General features: G+C 50.1%; 1 protein-coding gene across 1 annotated transcript in view; it reads right to left on the bottom strand.

Moving 5' to 3' along the window:
- DNAH2 (dynein axonemal heavy chain 2) overlaps positions 1-19,235 on the bottom strand; it is a 112,487-nt gene extending 93,252 nt beyond the window's left edge. Inside the window, 7 exon segments of the mRNA XM_033170284.1 lie at positions 776-967; positions 1,143-1,381; positions 8,346-8,456; positions 9,982-10,210; positions 11,099-11,269; positions 13,062-13,156; positions 18,974-19,235. Of these exon segments, the coding sequence (XP_033026175.1) occupies positions 776-967; positions 1,143-1,381; positions 8,346-8,456; positions 9,982-10,210; positions 11,099-11,269; positions 13,062-13,156; positions 18,974-19,235 (1,299 nt within the window).
- Positions 19,236-24,127: the final 4,892 nt, after the last annotated feature.

Genomic DNA, 24,127 nt, shown 5'->3' with positions numbered 1-24,127 from the left:
ATGGCAATTTCCCTCTCATATATGTTACCAAGTCTGCCCATGTCCCTTACCATGTGTTATGCGCAAACTCGTGTGTCTACATGATAACACAGAGATATGCTTTTTGAGATCTTTTATCCAGAGTAATTTGATTTTATTTAAAAGCATTTATATTTCAAATATCTCTTGAACAGTCATGGCATATTTCAGGAAGTTGCACTGCACCCCAGGTAATTACTTCAGTTACTTGGGGGTCGGGGAAGGTAATAAGCAGAGCCAGAGAACTGGGTTTGAAAGAAGAGATGTTCATCATTACAGACACCAGAATGGCATTAAGGAATAAAACGGCAAATGAAATGTAATATTTCCAGAAGAGTAACTCGGTTAGCAAAATTGTACAAGGCTTAACCATCCTAAGCTTGGTTAGACATACCAGGGAAACTCAGATGCAAAGGATTTGGGCCACACAAGAGCAAAAAGATAGTGAGGTTTGGGATATGGAGAAGAATGGAAGGAACAAAACTTTGATGACCACCAGTTCCAAGGCGAGGAGAAGGAGAGACGGCGAAGGGTTTGGGGTCAAGGCTGTGGAGCAGGTCGGAGCAGCTGCTCATAAATTCTTGTGTGGCTTAGCCTCCCTCCTCAGAGGCCCAGATAGTCTTTTGCTATCTATAAACATTTATGCTGTTATTTTATGCCAAATTTTACAGCTTGCTTTGGACGTTATTTGCACTAGTAAAACCTGTTTAGAAGGAAGGAAACGGTCTAGGTTCGAAGAGAGAAATGGAGTCCTCACCTTTCTGAACAGTGCTGTGATTCTCTCCCGGGTGTTGTAGTACGGGGAGTTGACCCACACAATTCGGACGAGGCTGATGAGGTGAGGCAGCTTTTCGGGGATGTTTTGGGGGCGAAGGGTGGATAGCTCCTGGAATGGTTCTTTCAGGATGGAGAGGAATCGGAGATTTGATTGGGCCTGCTCTGATCCATCCTGCAAAGCAACCACAAAGAGCAATAGACAAGGACTGAACTAGGATCCGTGCCCACACAGACACGGCTCAACCTCCTCCTGAACCCTTCCCATGAAGGAGAGGCAGACTGGAGGAAGAAACTTAAACCCCCTTTCCTGAGACAATTCTCTCCCTGCCCTACCCAACTGCACCCACCTGGATCTGTTTGGCGAGCCGCTGGAAAGGGGTCACATAGGAAGACTTGGAATAGGCCAGGATGGTTTCAATGTGCTTCACGCCCTGTTGGCAGAGCTGCTTGCTGATTTCGGAGAGGTCTGTACAGCGGTTCCTCCAGAACTCGATCTCTTCCAGTGGGCCTGAGCTCTCTCTGCTCTCCACAGCCTCTTGTGCCCTCAGCACTTCCTTGATCTGCCGGGTCCAGTGAATCATGGATGCTGGAACAACAGCAGCAACAGCAAATAATAAAAATAATAAAATCAGATGGTCCGCCAGGTCTGCTAAGCTTCAGGAATCAACTCACAGTGTAGGCTCTGGGGCCTTTCACCCCAGCACAAATGGCCCTGACCAGTTTTCATAGTAGCAGCAGTTGCCTTGCCTGCCATGTGTGAGGACAGAGAGTGGTGCCTGACCCAAAGTTGCTCACTGAATCTGTGGGGCAGCCACACACGCCACACCTGACGCTCAGCACAGAAAAATCCACCACACCGGTGAACTGACTGCTAACAGCTTAACATTAAGACATGGTTTGAGTTACCTATGGATCAATGCACTACAGAGTCAGAAAAGAGAGCAGATCACAGGTTAAGAGTCTCTGGTGGACATGTGCATAAGAACTGGCGCTTCACAAACGCCTGAAACACTTTAATCGCTGCAGTGCTTGAGCAGGAGTGGAAGTGCGGAGGGACCTCATGGAGCGTCTGCTAGAGAGAGAGAAGATCTGTCTCCACTCTGGAAAGCAGAAAAAGAATTCTGGGATATATCATGCTATGGCTTCACTGCACAGAGTCCCCTGGGTGGAGAATATACTCTTATACAAAGAGACAGGGTGAGTCACACAGAAATCAGGCATGTTCCTCGGGAGGGGGGTCGAGATCCCTCCAAGAGTACCTGATGCCATTTGCCTTCATTCTGTGTGAATGTATACTGTTTTGAGTTGTCGGGGCTTTGATGTTTTTAGAACCACATCGCTCTCCCCCTGTACATCAGAAAGGAGAGGAAAACACGGCAAATTCTTTGTCCCAGCCATTCTGCACACGAGGCTCTGACACTTGCCTAAATGCGCCGTCATCCCTGCTCTTTAATATGGGACTTTGGCGGCTGCGCCTGGGCTCGTGCAGAAATTACCTTCTACTTTGCGGTCTGTTGTCTGATAGATCCCAAATGCACCGTGTCCAAGTGCATTCTGGGGGAAAGCTAAGAGGAGGGGGCCCTGCAGGTCTGAATCATAAAAGGGGCTCCCCTGGCTGCGGAAAGAGGGGGGACCAACACTTCCAGGTGCATGAGAACCCCTGGAAGAGGAAATTGCCAAAAGGAGCCGCGGGGCTTCAGTTGTGGGGAGAGTTTGTGGCACCTGAAGCTCACCAAGTTTGCTGCTTTCCCCCCTGCTCCTGGAATGGAAGAGGCTAATAGCTAGAGAGCAGCCATCTAGGAAGAGTTAGTATCGCAGCATGGAAGCTGCAGTCTCTGTGCCAAATTACAGGGGTAAGACAATCACACAGCCCAGGGATTAGAATAGCCAAGTATCTCTAAGTGCTTGATAACAGCTGAGGTTTTAGTCACACAAGAGACGACCCCAAGGTAGCCAATTGGATGCTTAACCCAAGCATGCATTGCCATGCAAAATATCCAGCCATGGGAAGATTTTAATGCGCGCGGCGAACATTGCAGGCTGGGCGCTGCCAACTGCACAGGCCTCTCATTATGGGACAATCATGTGAATTTCAAATCCTCCATCTGTCTATGGCAGTGGGGGATTTCTTCATAATGCTTTTAAACTTTGAAAAGGGGCACGCTCCACTTTTATGCTTTGGGAGAAAAATTCCTATACTCAAATTCAGAGATAAAACAAGACACAAGATGAACGGGTCGTCTCCCTTTGTGCTTTGCGTGTGTGTCTGTGTTTTAAAACCTACAAAATTGAGGAGAGATAAGAACGTTCTGGAGTCTATTCCCCCCACACACACACACATGCCCAAATGAGCTTTGGCCATACTGAAGTGCTCCGGCGTTCAATCAAAAAAACGGGTCAATTAATGCCTGTTGTTACTAAAAGGCCTTTTTATTTTCCTTTGTTGCAAAAAGCCAACGGTAATGGCAATTTATGATTTATGCAACGCCACAAGCGAGGCAGAGCGAACAAGGAACCGCCTCTCCTGGACGCCAGAAGAAAGCCGAAGGCAGCAACAGCAAGGAAGCGCAAGCCGCTGTTGGGGCAGGAGAGGCCTGCAGGAGGTCATGTGTACACCCAGGCAAGTGGGGAACTGCAGCCAGGCCCAGATCCCTCGAGGGATGGCGCTCTTATGACAATATATCCCCAACCTGCTCCTTCCAGATGTTTTGGACTACAGCTCCCATCAGCCACAGCCAGCTGTGGCTGGTGGGAATTGTAGTCCAAAACATCTGGAGAGACAGATAGGGGCAGGCTGCTGACCAACACTAAAAATACACATCTGTGGCATTTATTTTTATGCACACAAGAACATTTTTGACCTTTAAAGCCCTATGCGGCCTAGGACCCTCGTACCTACGGGACCGCCTCTCCTGGTAAGCCCCACAGAGGACCTTAAGGTCCACAAATAACAACACTTTGGAGGTCCCGAGCCACAAGGTGGTTAGATTGGTTTGAACTAGGGCCAGGGCCTTTTCAGTACTGGCCCCAACTTGGTGGAATGCTCTGTCACAAGAGACCAGGGCCCTGTGGGATTTGACATCTTTCCGCAGGGCCTGCAAGACGGAGCTGTTCCGCCTGGCCTTTGGGTTGGACTCAGTCTGACCCTTATGTTTCCCTCCCCTTATGGTTTTGATTTATGGGCTACTATTAAAATGAGGCTGCATTTTAAATTTTAAATTGTATTTTTAGCCTGTATTTTAATTAACTGTTTCTTCTTTCTTTTATGTTTTGTTGTAATTTTATTGGTGTTAGCCGCCCTGAGCCCGGTTCTGGCCGGGGAGGGCAGGGTATAAATAAATAAATATTTATTTATTTATTTATTTAGTGGGCCCACACCTTCAGAACAGGATGTCTGACATGTCCCTCACACAGTACAGCGGGAGAGGGGGCAACCCAGGCCCAGCAGGCTCCCCCAGTGGGCTTCCTCTGCCATTTGCATATGGAAGAAAAGAACTGAGCAACCCCTGGTGAGGCACACCTTTGCCAGGCTCTGCTTTATTATTCCTAATAGAGACACACACGCTGCATAATTCAGTCAACATCTTTCCCCCTTGTCCGTAGCGAGATGTTCAATTGAATTTGCGCAGGGCGGAACAAACGAGCCGCTGCGCCAGATCTGACTGGCGATTTCTCTCGCCGGCGATTCAGCCTTTCTTTTCTTTTCTTTTCTTTTCTGCCTGCAGGGCAGTAACAGAACCAGCATCCCCTGGGAGATCAAAGGGGGCGAGACGCGGCCGGGGCAATGGGGTGACAGGACGGGCCCAGAGAGACAAGCCGCACAAGATGGCGGCAGGCCTGTCTCTTCAGACACAGGGGGCTCAGTTCAAAGCACAAAAGGAAGGTCCACATGGGGGTGCCGTGCGCCCCCACGCCCAGAGACTTTTCTCCCTGCAACCCATGCCCCTGAGGTAATTTCTCCTTCAACTTGGCTCCAGAACCAGAAGTATTGGAGGAGAAGAGCTGAAGGAGAAATTACCTCAGGGGACCACTGTGTCGGGAAAGCGGGGTGGACAGCTGTGATGCCCCCAACCTGTCGTGTGGCCGATGTCTTTTCCACATTTAAGGCCTGCTCTGGTTCAGTTCTCAAGCCTCTCTTGGGCTCTGCAAGCCCCGGTTTCACTTCAAAGGGGAACTCTGGGAGTGTGGGTAAGAAAGTGCCCCCCAACCCAAGAATGTCACTCAAAATGCACCAAGAGAGGTTACAAGAAGTTCCTGAGCAAAGGGGTGGAGAGGAGAGAGAGAGAGAGAGAGAGAGAGAGAGAGAGAGAGAGAGAGAGATGGATGGATGGATGGATGGTTTTCTCTCCTCTCTGCCCTGAGGCAGATGAATAGGCTGGAGCAGGCAGGTCGTGCCCTTCCCCTTAAGGCGCAGAGAGGGACCCTGGCAAGATAAGGAAAACAAAGGACAGAACAAGCCTCTCAAAGTGTCCTTACCCTGAAGGCTCTGGATGGGTAATGTGCCCATTAAAAACAGCAGTAAAATAAAACCAAGTAGGCCTACTGTGCATTTTTAACACCCAGAATAGCAAAGGTGTCCCTTGCTGCTTTCCAGGGGCTGTGCTCTGGCAAAACAAAGGCCAGGGATGCATCCCTTGTGTACCTTCGAGTGCTGGGATAAAGAAAATAGGTGGTCTGAGCTGAGCAGCAGGGACAAATGGAGGGCATAATAAACCATTTGTATTTCAGAGAGCAGCCCTTTGAAACCTGAAGAATGCCAACTGGGGCAGACCTGGGATGAAGAGAATAAGCTGTGTCACAGCTAGCTGCCTTACATTGAGTCCGACTCCAACCATCAGTCCACCTTGCTCAATGTTGTCACGTCTGCCAAAAAGCACAAGCTCCATCCTGCTCATCATGAAACATGACAACTAAGGGTTGATTATATTTGCTTTTCCACACTTACTGTAGTATTTTTTTTTTAGAGGTCCACATGCGCAGATTCAGAAATACCTTTTTGCATGTCCATAATGGGGTAAATGGGACCTGGGTGGCGCTGAGGGTTAAACCACAGAGCCTAGGGCTTGCTGATCAGAAGGTCGGCGGTTCGAATCCCCGCGACAGGGTGAGCTCCCGTTGCTCAGTCCCTGCTCCTGCCAACCTAGCAGTTTGAAAGCACGTCAAAAGTGCAAGTAGATAAATAGGTACCGCTCTGGCCGGAAGGTTAACAGCGTTTCCGTGCGCTGCTCTGGTTCGCCAGAAGCCACTTTCTCATGCTGGCCACATGACCCAGAAGCTGTATGCCGGTTCCCTTGGCCAGTAATGCGAGATGAGCGTCGCAACCCCAGAGTCGGACATGACTGGACCTAATGGTCAGGGGTCCCTTTACCTTTAATGGGGTAAAAAAATGTAAAGGACCCCTGGACGGTTAAGTCCAAAGGCGACTATGGGGTTGCAGCGCTCATCTCGCTTTCAGGCTGAGGGAACCGGCATTTGTCCACAGACAGCTTTCCGGGTCATGTGACCAGCATGACTAAACTGCTTCTGGCGCAACAGGACAGTGTGGCAGAAACCAGAGCACACGGAAAACGCCGTTTACCTTCCCACCGCAGCGGTACCTATTTATCTACTTGCACTGGTGTGCTTTTGAACTGCTACGTTGGCAGGAGCTGAGACAGAGCAACGCGAGCTCACCCCATTGTGCAGATTTGAACCGCCAATCTTCTGAATGGTAAGCCCAAGAGGCTCAGACCACAGAGCCACCTGCAGAAATGTTAGTGGAGGGTGGTGTTGTCCTTGAAGGGAGGGGCCAGTAAACGGAAAGATTCAATCGAGGACAACCCACTGGTGTGGATGTGAAACCGCAGCTCAGATATAGAAAGGGAAAGACTTCAACTGCGTGCATATGGACACCTCATGTGCCAGCTGCGCACACAGAACAAATCAGATCTCGGAGCCCCATTTGTGAGATATCCCTGCCTGGAAGCACCCTTAGTGGTGAAAGCAGTGGGCTCCACGTACCTCTAGAACAAAACCACACACAGTTCTGATTTTGAGATGAAGGGCCAAAGTTCCTCTCCTTCCCACCCCACATTCTTATCCTCGAGATTTTTGGTGTGTGCACATTTCCCCGCAGCGTCACCACCACCAGCCCTCTTCCCCCAAAATAATAACAAAAGCAGGATTTTTAATATACCCGAGGAGAGAAGGTGCTGGAGAGCAGGGCGAAGAATGATTCACCCCCACTAGCATCTTATACATCAGCCGCCCGCCTGTCACAAGGCAGCCTTCGGGAGGAGGGGAGCGGTGCTGGGAGGAGGGCAGGAAACTGGTATGACACATAATACACGAAGTTTATAAAATTGTGCATGATGTGCAGAAAGTGAGGAAAAGTGGAACTTTCATAGGGTCACCCTACGAAACAGATCAGCGGAAGATTCAGAAAAGATGAAAGAAAAGTCCTTCTTTCCACGGGACATAATTTACTTCTGGAACTCACTGCCACAAGATTTCCTGCATCAGCCGGTGGGTAGGTGCCCTTTGAGGTGCCTTATGAACACTTATGACTTAATAAGGTGCAAGATTACAGTCAAGGGAAGGAAGCTTCTGGGCCCTGCAGCCATTCTCTTCTCTTCCTGACAAACGGGCGGAGGAAGCTGCTTGGGTGTCTGGGGCAGTGCACCCAGGGGCAGGGCGAGCTGCCCGTAGGGGCGGGGCACACCATGGGGCCTCCGGAGTCTGCCTGCCTCCTTCCACTCAGCCGTCCTACAGCTGCACACGCCCAAGAGCCTGCACACACCCAAGCTACCACATCTCCCAGAAGAGACACGTGGCTCGGGCGCACTGCAGGCCCCAAGGTGAGTGCCGCCCAGCATTTTGTCACCTCCCTCAGTGGTGACACCGGAGGCGGCCCACACCCACCGCACCCCTCTTCCTCCGCCCCTGTTCCTGACACATGGCAGCCTGTCTGCTCCCAGGCCTCCTAGACGTTCTCTCCCTGCCAGCCTGCACATCTCCCCCAGATATTGCCAGCATAGATGAAAGCTCTAATAAGGAATGCTCTAAAAATGCAGGGAAAGTATGTGTTTGTGTGTGGGTCATCCCAGTGCCACTGTTTTCTCCATTTGCACATCGTGTTCTGTGCGTGGTGCAGAATTTAGATGGGGGGTGGGGTTGGGGAGAGGAGAGGAGAGGAGAGGAGAGGAGCAATTTCACCAACGAGGCAAGCCATGAAGGTAGGATGGAGGGCTAGGGAGAGGCCTAACCTGCCCCTGCCTTCCATTTCCTGACAGAAAACGCCTGCAGCAGAACTAATAACCCCACAAAGGGGCCTTGCAGATGTTCACAGCCTGACAAACCCGTTTTGTGTGATTGGGAATGATGGATGCAGCTCATATGCTGCGAGGGGTTAATTCACTTACAGTCCAAGCACTGCTGCTCGGCTGGCAAGCCTCTCGGTCAAGCTTCATCCTCCCCATCAGCCGTCTTCCTCTCCTGCTGATCCTGTTACCACCACTCCCCCCCCACACACACACCTCCAGGGCCCAAGTCCCCAGAGATCCGCCACTCACTCTCCAGCCGCTGAACCAGGGCTTTGTCCTTCAAGGCCATCTCCGTCTTGATGGTCAGGGACTCGATTGGGATGTAGAGGATGGTGCGGCCCCTCATTTTGGAGCGAGTGTCTAGAGAGGGACAAAGATGGAGAAAGAGTGACAAAGCAGAAAGGCATCGATCTGGCAAATTGCTGTTTGTGGGGGTCTTGGAGGGAGGGAAGGAAGGAAGGAAGGAAGGAAGGAAGGAAGGAAGGAAGGAAGGAAGGGCTCTCTCATAAGACACACCTGCTACCGCACAACCCTCTCCCTTGACCCAATGTCCCAAGCTGTGTGGGAAAGCAAAACCTCATGGGAGTAATTTATGCAGGTGGCATGTTTAAGGCAAATGCGCTCAGCTTCCCTAATGCCTTCCATAATAATAAGAAACTCAGGGATACATTCCGACATGCACAAGTCTAAGGGTGACTGGGGAAAACACCAAGGCACTGAGAAACTCTGTGAGTACAAAGGCACCAAGCATAAGGGCAGCCGTCTGATGTGTAAACCTAGGCAAAAGGCTGGTTGTTTTCTGTTGGTCAGGTAGCTACCCGGTAACCCAGGGACGGCCCAAGACATTTTGGCACCTGAGGTGAGCCACAAAATGGTGCCCCGCCCCACCCTGGCCAGGGAAGAAATGGTGAGTGGAGATCTACATCAAGATCAAGCGGGGAATAATGATCTATGTGGGTGGGAGGAGCCCAGCAGCACCTCTTGTTCACCAAGAGATGGTTGTAGAGGTGGCATGGGGGGAGGGAGCTACTGAGGAGACAGCAGATCCGGCCTCCAAGCAGCGTCCCACAGTCGTCGCCACTGTGGCAGCTGCAGCTGCAGGCAATGCATTCCTTGGAGAATAGGACGGCCTTCTGTAACCACTAGCTGTGGTGCTGTGATGTCAGAGCAACATTCCACCTGCTCAAAGGAAAGGTGTCAGCAATAGAATATTGAGAAAGGGAGCAACTTCTGGGGGAAACCTCTTCTCATGGCCTAAGAACAGGATGGGTAATGAAATACAGTGGTACCCCGGGTTGCGTACGTAATTGGTTCCGGGTTACAGTTTGTAACCCGAAAAGTACGCAACCCGAACAAGCGCACAAAAAACCCGGAAGTAGCTGTTTGCGCATGCGTGAACTCCGCAGAACGCTTCTGCACATCTGCGCATCGCGCGCGCTCCGGGTTGTGCTTCCGGGTTACCGGAGTTCGTAACCCAAAAAGTATGTAACCCAGAGTGTATGTAACCCGAGGTACGACTATATCAGCAGGAAGAGCTCTGAAGGCTGGGAAACTGAATTTTGCAGATTGATCTGAACTATCATATAATTCTAGAGTTGGAAGGCACCCAATGGTCATCTAGTCCAATGCAGGAATCGCAGCTAAAGATCCCTGACAGCTGGCCATCCAACCTCTGTTTAAAAACCTCCAATGAAGGAGACTCTGACGCCCTCCGGGGGTAGACCATCCCACCGTTGAACAGCAATTCCCACCATGCTCAGTTGGAATCTCCTTTCTTGATCTGGCAAATCTTTAGAGGGAGGTCTTAGTTAGAACTCAGTAAAATGGCAAGCCCAGCCCTCCATAAAAGTCGGATCCAGGAAGGGAGGGGAGCAGGGAGTCCTACCTGTGAGAGAGGTCATGAAGTGGTATATTTCTGAGAAAAACTCGTTCTTTATGCTTTCGGGCCAGGCTGACTTGCGAAAGAGCTGGGGGAGATACACGGCGTTGAGAATGCGGATCAAGGAATCTATGTAGGGCTTCCGGACAGTGCCAAACTGGACTACCTCGTGGAAGTTCTCTTCTGTAATCTCTGCGTTCTCTTGGCGGATAAAGTAAGTGAGCTGCTTCTGCTCCTGTGGGGACAATGCTGAGTTAGAGATGGCAGGATCTCTCAGCAGAAACTTATCCTAGTGACCTCCAGCTCTGGGAACAGAGCTTCTAAACTGCCCTGAGTCTAATCTACCACATATTTTTAGGGCCCAGGGACTGGACCGTTGGAGCTGATTGATGCCAGAGTGTCCGCTACAGCACCATAACTGCCACATCCATCCATAGCACAGGTGCCTACCGCAGAGACTTGTTCCACAGAGCAGGCAAAATGCCTCCCAAGAACAAATTGGGAGCAAGCAGAGGTTGACTGGCAGGTTGTCACAAACAAACATGCAACCTTTTGCTTTTAATTAAGAACTGGATTCCCCACTGCTTTTAGGAAACATGAGCATGGGGATCTGGGGTAATTTAATCTGAGATACAGAACAGCAAAGAGACCAACCCTCAGAAGCAGAAAGACTGAAACAACGGTAGCCACCTTATGCCCTATGCAGGCAAACACCCTGTGGGCAAGTGATTAAAATACTCCTGATACAATCTGGCCAGTTGGAAACCTACTAATGAAGTATCAAAGGCTGGAAAGGCCCCACTTATTAAGAGGACCAGGGAAATTCAGGATCAGTGGCTATTGCTGATGAAGGTTAGATGGGGCCTCCAGGTTCAAAGGCAGTATATCACTGAATATTAGGTGCCGAAGGCAAAGAAGAGGGGGAGAGGGCCACACTCTGCTAGTGGGATTCCTGGAAGCATGAGGTTGCCACCAGGCTAGACGGATCAGATTCAGCCACAGGGCAGGGTGCTCTTACGCTTTTGCACTGCGGAGGAAACGGCAAACCTTCCCAAATTGTCACCCCTACCAAACACACAGAGGAGCCTCTCTGGTGGTCCGTGACACACTGAGCCAAACCAACCTGGTATGGCATGACCGGCTCCACCTTCAAGCCGGCAAAGTCGTCAATGTAGAAGACAAGCATCTGCTGGGTGGGGTCGTTCAGAAACTGATCCATGGCGGCCTTGTGGTCCTCTGTCCACATCTCCTCTCTGAGGCCAGACAAGGCAATCCGGCTTTCAATGCAGGGTTTCTGAGTGAAAAAGAAAGAGGCCAAGCCGTTTTCAGAGACCGCGTTGGGTTGAATCGCCTCCCCCCATCCCACTAGCACAGAGCCTGGCCTGCTATTCCAGGGCATCGGACTGAGTCTAAGGTGTGAGCAGCCGCAGGAGATGACACCAGTTCATGGAGGCTGAGGCTGTAGACACCTCCGGTTTAAAGGCAGCCTGCCTCTGAATCGGAACAAACTAGACAGCATGCAAAAATCTGTGCATGCAATTGTTGTGTCTGATTCTTGTTCTTTAAATAGCAAGTGTTGGAGTGGGGGGGGGGCGTTGCTGATCAGGACAACACCATGCAGGGAGGGCGGGGACTCATTCCCTTCCGCATCTGCTGCAGTCCCAAGAACAGCAGCCACTTCGGGGGCAATTTAATCAGGACTGTGGGATGCAGGGGGTGGAGTAACGGTGAAAAAACATTTCCCCTCCTGGCATGGTCCTGATCATCCTGCCCTCCAGGCTCCTATTTAGGTAACAAAAAAAAAACAAAAATGAGGCACACATTTCCCATTCAGTTTGGTTCCTCCCCCCCCCCCCAGCCCTGCAAGATGTGGGGTCAAGCCTCACCCCGAAAGCTGTCGCTTTCCGCAGTTCAAACCCCCTACCCCACCCAGACGCAAATGAATCATGCGAGTCACCAGCAGGGCCTGCCTCGTGAAAACTGGGAGTCCAAGACTCACAATCTTCTTCTGCCTCCCCTTGTTCAGCCAAACCCCCACCGGGGCACTCAAAGAGGGAAAGAGAAGAGGGCTAATTTGTTAAGATGATTGCAAGACAGTCACTCCAGAGAGCTTCCGCAGATCATGGTGCTCAGTCATTAAAGCAACACAGTTCCAGGCGCAGGAAAAGGTAAATGGGGGGTGGGTGGGGAGGGGAGGGGAGGGGAGGGGAAGAAAATTAAGGGTAGGAACAGCACAGACTGAAAAGCAGGAAATGGGGAGTTGGGCAGTAGCCACTCTTTGGTCCTGGAGAAAGAGAAAGTGTATGAATTTCCCCCCCAAAACACATTAAGACTTATTTTTCTCATTCCCAAGAGCTTCTCAAAGAAAAACCTGGGAAATCAGGATCAAATTAGCATAACATCTGGCATGGAAGCATAGAGCCAGATGTTCCTAGCCCAAATGTGACAAAATTGTGGAACGTTCCATGCAGGCACCCGCCCGCTTTCTGGTCTCCTGTTCAGGGCGTCTCTGTCGGAGGAAGGATTTGGGCCTCGCAACAGCCGGGCGTCACCTGAGTCAGAAAGGCAACACTTCCCTCCTGAAAAGGCATCCTCCGGCGTTAACAGCTAGCCAAATGCAGAAGGGAGTCACAGGCAGGGCCAGGAACCTTTGGCACCTGCACCATTGGAGAGGGGCAGAAGTCGCACAGCCAAGGGGGTCTTTCTGCTGGACCGAGACAGCTGCTTCCGTGACAGGGTGCAGCAGCTGCTTGTCAAGGAAGGAACACATCCGAGTTTGGGATAGACAAACAAGAGAAAAGCACCTGATCCATAACTCTTAAATGCTGAGGGCAAAGAGAGCTGGAGCTTCAGTTGTTCCCACCACCTGTTTCAGCCTGCACAGACTTCAGCTACACAGGAGTAGTTTAAAGTTTTCAAGGGTGGCAAGAGCATCAAAAAGACTGGCTCTCTCTCTCACACACAAGCACAGTCCTTCAAAAGTGGGTCCAGCTGAGAGCTTCTGCCCACCCTACCTTTGGCACCTGCTATGTGAGATCTTCCCTGTGGCAAGGTCACACACACCTGGGCCCAGCTTCCCAACTTACCAAATCCTCCTCTCCCTCCACTGGGCTGGGAGGGATAACCAACTCCTCCTGGCTCTCTTCTTCCATCTCGTACACAGATAGCGAAGGAACATCTCCTAAGAGGAGGGCAAAAGGCAGAGAAGCAGAAATCAGAAGTGCTTCCAAGGACTGTGGCATCTTTGGGGCAGAGGTGGTGCCAGGAGCTCTAAAGCTGGCACAGCAGAAGGGATCTACAGGTCTACACACCTTTCCGACACACTCCTCTCTCTCTCACACAGGCCTTGCTTGTACCAGGCAATTAGTTGGGGGCAACTCCTGCTGAATCGCCGAGTCTGAGGGTTCAAGGAGACCACCTAATGCAGAACACAAGCTTGCCCCCTCTTGACGAAGGGCGGCCCACCCCAGTCCCACACAGATCCACCCGGCCAATCCAAACAGCCATCAGCACAGCTCTGTAGAAAGAAACTCACTCGGGAAGTTTAGTAGGGAAGTTTTAGGAAGAGTCCAGGAAGATGGTGGGCTCACCAAGAGATCTGAGCACTCAATCCTACTAGGGAGGATGAAAGGTTTTGGGTTTTTTTTTGTAATAAGAGCCAGAGCCAATATGCGCTCTTGAGAGGGCACCTAAGGGCAGAGGTTTCCATCAAATCAAACCCAAGAAGCCTTACACAGAGTCAGGCCATGGGTTCATCTGCCTCTGTACTGTCTACACCAGGGATGTCCAACAGGTTGATTGTGATCTACTGGTAAATCCCCGGGAGGTTTTAGTAGATTGTGGTCGATAGTTGGGTCCCTTTCCTTAGCGCTGCTAAAATCGATTCCAGCCCCACCCTCTCGACCCTGCCCTCCATTGTTGCATGATCTGCAGAGCGGGAGAAGGAGTTAACTAAGTGAGGCAATTTGTTTCCCCAGCAATTTGTTGGTGAGCAGCTGTTCCTCCTTTCCCCCAAAAACCCTTAAAATTGGGGCTTTCCTCCTCCCTAAAAAATAGCTTAACAACTTTGACCTGAACCCCCCAAAAACGTGGCTTTCCTTCCCCAAAAAAGGCCAACAAATTTGACCTGAACCCCCCAAAAACGGGGGTAGATCACCGCCAGTTTTTAATTCTGTAAGTAGATCGCAGTCTCTTGGGAGTTGGTCATCCCTGGTCTACACTAACTGGCAGTCACTCTGTCGAGAGAAGAACACAAAAGGCAAGAAGGTCTGTGAAAGAGCATGGCTCTCAGGATGGAAACAATGAGGAGACATGCTGTGTCACTGGACAGTGGCCCTGGGTCATTCACAGAAGCATCACCCCCATGCTCCACAGGGCATGAAGAACAACTCCCAGATGCCATCCAGTGTGATGGTGATCGGAAACACCCTCCTAAGAGGATTAGAGGCAGTTTGTGCAGACCTGACATGTCTTCTCAAGAAGTTTGTGGCCGTCCATAAAAACATAAGAAGAGACTGCTGGATCAGGACCGAGGCCCATCTAGTCCAGCACTGTGTTCTCACAGTGGCCAACCAGATGCCGGTGGAAAACCTGCAAGCAGGATTCAAGCGCAAAAGCTCTCTTTCCTCCTCTGGTTTCCGGCAACCAGCATCTGGAAGTATCGCTGCCTCCAACTTCGATAGTCGTGGGGGTATGTATTCAAGATATATCAGAGTGGTTGCCAAGGCTCCTTCATCCCACCGGCTCCTGCGTGCTCCTGCTGATGTTCCACACAGGAACACAGCCAGTAGAAATACTGAATGGACCTCCAAAGACTGTAGGTCTTGAAATCCTGATCAAGAGAGCTTAACTTTAAATCCCGTAGGGGAGGGAGGCAAAAGTCCAGGGACGAGTGCTGAGCATAGCTGTCAACTTTTCCCTTTTTTAAGGGAAATTCCCTTATTCCGAATAGGATTCCTTGCAAGAAAAGGGAAAAGTTGACAGCTGTGGTGCTGAGCCAAGTATACAGGGCAAGACCATGTGGGGAAGAGGGAGGAGGTGGGAGGTGGTGCCCAGGATTTTGCAGAGAAACATTCGAAGTTGCAACACCCAGAGCATCCAAAATCTATATACTAACACCAAGAGTCAATGGGAAACTGACAGAATGGACTCAAAAACCTACTATGGGAAGATAGGTATGATCTGAGACTTGGTGGGATGAGACATGATTGGAATATGGGATGTTGCTCAAAAGGAACAGACCCACCAGAGAGGGGGAGAACAGTAGCTTTACATGTAAATAATAAATACAGCTGCACAGAAATCCATGGATCAGTCTTGTTGAAAGCACCTGGGTAAGAAGAGAGGAGAAGAAACCAAAGCGAGAGTGTTGTGGCAACATACTGCAAGCCACCCAACTAACTGGAGGGCAAGGGTGTCGTTTTCCTGGAACAGATCACAAAACTTTTGCACAAGGCAAACTGTGGCAGAGACGGGGAGCTAGCAACCATCCGGACACCTGCTGAATGTCTAAATCTGCACTACAAATGCAACGTCCAATAAAATCTTGAATTCCTTGGCTGACAACATCGTTCCTCAGAAGGTGAAGCAAGGAGCAAAGGGGGGGGGTCTGCTATCCTGGAGTTAATCCTGACTAACGGAGAAGAACTATTTGATGAACTGGAAGTGGCAGGAACCTTGGGGGAAAGTGACCGTGTCATCTTTGAATTTATGATAGCGCAGGATGTGAAAACTGAGTGGAGTGGAGTCAGATGCAGAAAGCTGATTTTAATGAGCTCGGAGGAAAGTTGGTGAGGTCCGTGGCCAGGGATTCTGAAAGAGGAAAGGAGTCCAAGAGGGATGAGAGATTCTGGAAAAGGAAAAGCTGATGGCTCAATCACTAGACCAGCCAATAGCTACCGGTAAGTCAGTAGAACATGAGACTCTTATTCACAGGGTTGTGGGTTCAAGCCCCATCTGGGGCAGAACATTCCTGCATTGCGGAGGGCAGGGTTAGATGATCCTAGTTTTTCCACAGAAAATAAGGGAGGCAAAGGAAATAAATTCATAAGCAGGCAGCGTGCTGAAAACCGAAGGGCCATAGAGAATGCAGTCGGCATCAAACTGAAAGACATTTGGAGATTGAAGGGAGCTAGGCTGGGCAGTCTGAGAGGTGCACCCCAAGACCCCCTCGCAACAGCACGCAAAGATCGGGGGGGGGGGCTGCACACCTCTTGAACCACACATTGCTTCATTCACACACAACCCACAATCACTGTCATGCCCATCCTAGGGAATAAGGCTTTGTTCTCCGATGCAGATCAAGGCAGCTGTCACAGAATTCCAAAAAAGCTTCTGTTTATATATTAAAAACACTTTTTTTAAAAAAAAGTAATAATACTTGGTTGCGTTTTGCCTAAAGGCTTAGAAGGCAGATGGGATCTGAGTGGCACTCGCAGGTGTCTGCATTCAGCACAAGTGTTCGAACCTCCCTCTCTCCAGCTCCTGCCCCACCGATACCACGTTCCAAGCTCAGCGAGACCCACCCATGGGTGTAATTGCAATCAGGGAAAGGGGGGATACATTGTTCCAAATTGCAAGGAGGAAGATCTAATTATTTCTCCATGGCGCAGCTCATTTCTCGGCCTGCAGAAGGGTCCTGGTTCAGTCCCGGGCTTCTCCAGGTGAGGCTGGGAAAAGCTCACGCCTGAAACCCTGCAAAGCTGCTGCTAAGGCAGGACAGGGCAGCCTTGCCTCTCCCAATCCGGGGCCGGGCAGGCACTTTGGACTACAACTCCCATCACCCACTGAGCACTGGCTAGGGCTGATAGGAACTGTGGTCCAAAACATCCGGAAGAGGCCAAGTTGGAAAAAAAAACTGGTATGGGCGATGCTGAGTTAGACCAACGGCAACATCCCATAGTCACTGCAGGGGGAGGGGACGGCACAGGTCACTAGCATTTCCCCCCACATTGAAAAACCACCCCCACCACCCCATGTCCCCCCCCACCCATTTAAAGTCAACAGATATCCAGTTGTTCATGTATTTAAATAACTTCGTTTTGCAATGGGGGAGGGATAGGGCCTCTACTTAAGCAGGGAGGGTTTTCTTCCGAGACAGGGTGTGAGGTTCCAATGGGTCACCCAGCACATGCCAACCCCCAGCATGAGCCAGCATGATGATAAGAGTGTTGGACTAGGAACTGGGAGAGACCAGGGTTCGAAACCCCACTCAGCCATGAAACTCACTGGGTGACCTTGGGCCAGCCACTGCCTCTCTCAGTCTAACCTACCTCGCAGGGTTGCTGCAGGGGATTAAATGAGGAGGGGGGAGAGCTATGGATGCCACCTTGAGCTCCTTGGAGGAAAAGGTGGGATAGAAAAATGCAATAATGAAAGCCCCACACAGCACCGTCTCGCCACTTGGGCCCTCCCTGGCCTCAAAACTATGGGCTTGAAACAACGATGGGCTTAGGAGGCCCAATAAGGCTACACGAAAAATGGCTGTTGTCCTCATAGCCGATGGTCGACTGGAGATAAGTGCTCCTCCGAACTCACAGGCCTCTCGTCGGCAACACAAAGCAGGCAGCCGTCTGCTTGGCTTTGCAGGCACAGATTTAATAATAATAATAATAATAATAATAATAATAATAATAATAATAATAATAATAATAATAATAATAATAATAATAAATATCCCACCCATTTAAAGCTGGCTGGAGTTACTCTATTTTAAACCACAGCTCTAGAACCCAGTTGGGTGGGCTCTAGCTGAGTGCAACGGCAATCTGCAGGCATCCACACGCTACAAGAACCCAACTGTTCCGGCAGATCCCCTTCAGGTTTTGCATCTCTAGAGGAGCTGCTCAAAACATGAAGGTCGACAACGGTGCTTCTGGGAAGGGCCTTCCAGAGGGCAAGCAGAAGGCCCCAACTGCTCTGGGAGAGAGTTTTGAGGAACCCGAGAGACACTCACGACACTCCTTGCAGCCACCCAAGAACACCGCGCCAGATCACGCCAGACCCTTAAGGGCTGTCACATGGGAGATGGAGCATGCTTGCTTTCTCCTGCTCTGGAGGGTAGGACTCGAACTCACAGCTTACAGTTACAAGGAAGGAGATTCCGACTCAACATCAGGAAGAACTTTCTGATGGTAAGAGCTGTTCAACAGTGGAATGGACTCCCTCTTGGAGGTTTTCAAACAGAGGTTGGAAGGCCACCTGTCTTGGATGCTTTAGTCGAGATTCCTGTATTGCAGGGGGTTGGACTAGATGACCATTGGATCCCTTCCAATTCTACAGTTCTATGATTCTGTGAGTGAGGGGAGTGGGCTGCTGTTGTGCTCAGGTCCTGCTTGTGGGTTTTCCTATTGTGGCATTGGCTGGCTGCTGTGAAAACAGGATGCTGGACTAGCTTAACCCCCTCTGGTCTAATCCTGCAGTCAGAGTCCCAGCTTGTCAAGAGCTTGGTGAAGTTTGGCCTCATCTCCTCCTCAGAGAGTCTAAAAGAGAGCTGGGTAATGCCCGGCAGGATCTCGTGCTCCAGCTGACATTCATTTGCACAAAGCCCTGCCAAACTCTGAGAGAACTGTGCACACCTGATTTGCAAAAATTCAGCTTTCAGCTTGCTCTGTGCGTGTGCTTAAGCGTGGGTTTTGAAACCAGGACTGTGGCGTGGATCCTAACTGGCAAATCAAAAGAACCCAAACAGTAATTTTGTATTTCTTTAAAAAAAAAAAACACTCATGGATTTTGGGAGACAAGAGTTCAGCTCTTCTTCGGAACATTTGGAGTTGTCAAACCAAATTACAATTAACTTCCCCATAAACCTGCTTGTGTGTCAGGAGTTGTCATGCACTAAAATGTATAATAGTTATTGAAAGCGGCAGTTTGAGAAGGGTTTATTTTCTCCCCCATATTTTTCTCCTCTTCCCCCCACACACACACCAGAGAAGGGTTTGCAGCAGATACAGAAAAGCAAGGCGAGAGGGAGGGAGGCCTGCCTGAGATATTTCAGTGCCTGAGGCAGCATATCCAAATCCACACTCGATCAAGAGGATGGAAAGCTCTCCTTTCAGGAGACTGATGGATGTGAGGCTGGCACCGGAGAACGCCTGGGTATAGCTGTCTGTCTCTTGCTGCGTTGTCCTCCTCCTATAAAAGGGCTGCTGCAAGTTTCCCTGGAGAAGATCGGAGGACTGGGGGATGGCAGGCAAGACCACTGCAGGCAGCCCCTGTGCCGGGATAGTGGGATGTGCAAAATCAACGCCGGCTCTCACCATATGGCAAGACGGAGGAAGATAGCAGCTGGCACAACTGGAACGTGAAAGCACAGACTCAGCAAGCAAGGAGCAGGAGAGGAGAAAAACTGCAGCAGGCGCGTTTCCCTCGAAGGGAGTCAAATCAGAGAAGAGTAGCTCTGGTATACTGCTGCAGCAAACAGATCCAGAGGATGTGGCTAGCTTTTGACCAGGCTTCCTCAAACTCGGCCCTACAGATGTTTTGAGACTACAATTCCCATCATCCCTAACCACTGGTTCTGCTAGCTAGGGATGACGGGAGTTGTAGGCCAAAAACATCTGGAGGGCTGAGGTTGAGGAAGCCTGCTTTTTAAAAAATAATAATATTTATTCATTTTATAAGAAAAACAAACAAACAAATACAAACGTTTTTTTCACTAACATCTTTAGGTGACTTCTGCCAAACCCTCCTTCTGGATTTGGCAGGGGGTTGGACTGGATGGCCCTTGTGTGCTCTTCCAACTCTATGATTCTATGATTTCATTTAAAATCTTCCTTGGCAATTTCATACATTAACAGATCCATTATTATTATCTTCTGAATTACTTCTAATTAATCCATTCTTATTTATTTAAAATGTTTTAATTTATATTTTACCTATGCTCTAATTATACCAACAACCTATATCTTCTTCCCAGAGGCACCCAGAAATTAAACATTACACTCAATCTTCAAATATCTTTTAATTTTCTTCCAACTTTGTGGACCGATTCCTCTCCTTGGTCTCGCCGTCAGCTCGACAAGTTCCCTAAATTCAATTGTTCATTTACCATCTTGCTGCTGTCATGTTATCCTGAAAGAAAATAATAGTCTCCTTGGGAATTTCTTCCCTGGGGCACATCCCCAACGTGTGGTAAAAGGTTCTTTCTTCCTCCTACCTTTCCAGCATTTATGGTCCAGTCTGAAATACATTTTTGCGAATTTAGCCGAAGTTAAACACCGTCCTTGCATCATTTTGCTCATGTTTTCCAACAATGCTGTACCTACCCTAAACTTGTGACCTTTTCCCCAGTCTCTCCCCTTCTTTAAACATAATGTTGTGCCCCAGATCCAAAATGTCCAATTTCACTTGATCCTCTTTCGTGTACCACAGCAGCAATAAATTATATACTGTCTTAAAGTTTTTGCTCTTTATATCCAACTGTTCCATTTCCAATCTGGACTCGACTCCCACATCGATTCCCTTAGCCGATGCATTTGTCTCATGATTCTCCTTCTTCCAAATATCAGAGCCCTTATTTAACTCATCCAAATTTGTGTTTACTTTTGCAATTTCTTCGCTGTTTCTCCTAACCTTCTGTTTAATTTCCTTCAGCAACTCCAGCACCGTATCCTCAAAAGAAGCTGTTTTGGACATAGCTGAGAAACAGTTTCAAGGTCACAGGAGATAACAGAATAAAACAGTTCCAAAACAGATACTTGTGGAAACAATTTCTCAAGCCAGACAGCTGCAGCAACCATGTAGCCTTGTTGAGTTCAGACAGCGGAAACGAAAGTAAAATGTATCCAGTTTGATGTTGCTTAACAATTAATGTCTCGCCGTTGCTGTCTAGCGAGTCCGCTTCCACGGGAGGAACGGGCTTCTAAATCACAGTTCAATTTCTTCGCAGGGAATCAAATTTATGTCAAATACCACCCCCCTTAACCCTGCCAGGTTGAGGAAGCCTCCCTTTGACTAACTGGCCTTTTGCAGAGGAGATCCAATGGCCGAAGAAGTCCTCAGAGCTTGATTGGTCTCTGCAAAGAGAAACTCTCCTCCGACTATTGGCACTAAGCACCTGCCACTGGCTTGCCCCCACTATGCAACATTGCCACACAATATTGAGGGGAGCCCAGCCCGCTCCTTAAAAACTTGTGGGGGACACACACACACACACAAAGTGCCTCAGCCCTTTGGGCCTTGGTCAAGGTGGCATGCCTGCCCCCCCCAGCTACAAATGTGATTAAGGCCAACCCCTTTCCAAGACATTGTCCTGGCAAATGGGCCATAAGCCAGGTCCAAGGAAGCTTTTCCAGTCCGGCCACATTCTCCCCTGGGAGGCAAGGGCCTGCATGCCAGTGGTGAGCAGGGCCAGAGGCAAAAACTGAGCAGGGCAAGGGATGGAACAGGTGAGGTTTACACACACACACACCCCTCTCTCCATCCTCCATCCAGGTAAGCAGGAGCCATTATCCACCATTCAAGGACACAGTCCAGCCAGGCAAAAGCACTCAAGGATATGCCGAACGGGGCCAATGAGTGGCCTGGAGAGGGGGGGGGGGTTCTGGCTTGGGGAAGGGCCTGAGGGTCGGACAAAGAGCCCTGGGGCCTTTGGATGTGAGGTTTTTCACCCCCACCCTAAACCCTAAGCAAGAGAGGATGCCTCTCCTAGGATAACTGGAAGATCTCATTTCTCCTTAAGGCCCATAGAGCTTTTTGTCAAGCGAGGGATCCCTCCCAGGACTGATAACTCAATTGTTAACCAAGCCCAGATTGGGGAGACGCACGCCAATCCCCTCGTCTGCTCTCCTCCTACTGCTACCATCTGATCAGGGGTTACCTGCTATTGTTAACTGACAGACAAGGTCCCGTCTTGCTTCCTTTCCTTCCCCCGCTCGCCACCACCCTCCCTTCTGCCGCCGCTGCTGGAGGAGAGGCAAGACAAGGAGAAGGTGGGATGAAGAACAGGAGGCTGCCCCTGCAGGTGGGATTCCCAGGCAAGGAATGGCCTGTTGCCCACTCCCTTCATAGGGATGGGTGGGCTGCAAAGATGACACATAAGACTGGCTCTCCCAGAGTGGGTGGGAATGGGGGGGGCTGAAACTGGTCCCCCTCCCCAGGCGCCATCGCTTCAGGCATTTTTCTCCCAAAACGGTTGGGGATCTGGGTATGTTTAGCCTGGAGAAGAGAAAACTGAGAGAAGCTAGGATAGCCACCTTCAAATATCTCAGGGGCTGTCACATGGAAGATGGAGCAAGCTTGTTTTCTGCTGCTCCAGGGGGCAGGACCCAAACCAATGGATTCAAGTGACAAGAAATGAGATTCTGACTAAACATCAGGAAGAACGTTCAGTTCTGTTTGACAGTGGAGTGGACTTCCTTGGAAGGTGGTGGACTCTCCTTCCTTAGAGGTTTTTAAGCACAGGTTGGATGGCCATCTGCCAGGGATTCTGTAGCTGTGATTCCTGCATTGCAGGGGCTTGGATTCAATGACTTTGTGCTCCCTTCCAACCCTTCAGTTCTATGATTCTTTGAGCCATGGGTCCAGGAAACCTCAATGCAAGCTGGAGCAAAATGGAGTCAAAATCTGCCCACCTGCAGAGAAGCAGGCGCAAGGAAAGGCAAAAGTCTCAACCTGTCCAATCCAAGAGGATTTGGAATTATGAGAGGAAACTTTGGTGCCCCTTACAAGCCCCATTCCACCCCTGCACACACACATTTTAAGCAAATCATATCTCCCCCTGGAACCTCCAAAAGCTGTAGCTAAGGGGGTCAATGTAAACACACACACACACAAACACACAAAAAAGGTAATGGGCCCAGGATGCTTCTGTCCCACATCTGTAACTCGTGCACTGGGGATCATTGCTCAGCCTCCCATCTCTGGTTAGAGACGTCCAGAGCAAGGCTGGCTCTCCTCTATTTCTTTGTGCCCCCCGCAGAGCGGCATGTCTTGTGGCGCACGAGCAAAACCTGGAAAACTAGAAGCAGACACCACGGCTGAGTTCCCTTGCACACACATCGCAGGCATGTCATCTGTTTCACCTCTGCACCTCGGAGACCTCGGGAATACTCTCCTTTTAATAATATGCCTTAACCAGTTCTGGGAGAGGGAAGCACCTCTCAGTGGGCAGGCTGGAGCCCAATGCCACTGGATGCTTCCCTCCTGGCGGAGCAGAATCCATCCACGGGCGGACACCCGCAAGACACCTGTAGCTGTGAGGAAGAAGAGGAAGCAGGACAAGGCAGCTTCCTCCAGCAGCTGGAATCCACTCCCCCGCTTCAAAATCAAATGATCGTAACAAATAAATAGATAAGTCTTCCTGATGCCGAAGCACGTCCCATGTGGACCTCCTCCCATCTCACTGCTCTGTATTTAGATTATGTGCAGTTTAAAATCAGTACTGGAGGCGATGCGTGATTTTGCCAGCTGGGCTTTTTTACCCCCCCCCTTCAAAATCTATAAAAATTATAAACAAGCAAACAGATGAATAAGCAACCGCGGACAACATGAAGGAGCCCAGGGGAGCTGACAGGACGATTAGCCAAGGGGCAGGTCCAGATTGGAGGGGGCTTCCTCCTCCTCCTCCTCTGAACCACAATGTTCCTTCAGGAGGGTCTACCTCCGTCCAGCCTCTTCCCTTCCCTCCTCTCTCCCAGCTCCCTTTCATGTCCCCTCCCCGCACTCCCTGTTCCATAATCAAACTCCCTGTGCTCCCCGAACAAGAGCCTCCTGCGGCTCCGGCTCGTGGGGGCCCAGCCACAGCTGTACTTCCCAATTCAGGCAGCATTCAATCGCCTGACAGGGGATGTCATTTCCCTGCCTGTCGTGGCAGATGGGATTGGTGGAGAGGGGCTCTGCGCCCGGTTACATTAGGCAGACGAGGACCACCGCCAGGATGCAAGAGCTGCTCATAGCTTTGAAGAGCTGCCGTTGGAAATCCCGATGGGTTACTGTGGAAACACACCGGAGGAATTGGGAGGGGGGGTGCTAAGGGGGCGGGGTGAGTGGGAGACAGAACTCACTGAGATGCGGCTACTGCCCACAATGACCTTTGGGGGTTCTAAGCCACAGGGCAAGAAACAGAATAGTTCTTTTTGGGGGGGCCACTCTGGTCTCCTAGCTCAGCTTATACAAGGTGCGACATTTTCATTTATTTATTTAAAAGACCCAA

The sequence above is a fragment of the Lacerta agilis genome, chromosome 14 (assembly GCF_009819535.1).
Source record: "Lacerta agilis isolate rLacAgi1 chromosome 14, rLacAgi1.pri, whole genome shotgun sequence".
NCBI classification, from domain to species: domain Eukaryota; kingdom Metazoa; phylum Chordata; class Lepidosauria; order Squamata; family Lacertidae; genus Lacerta; species Lacerta agilis.
Note: the sequence above shows the minus strand (reverse complement) of the source record. Positions and strands in the feature narration are given on the sequence as shown.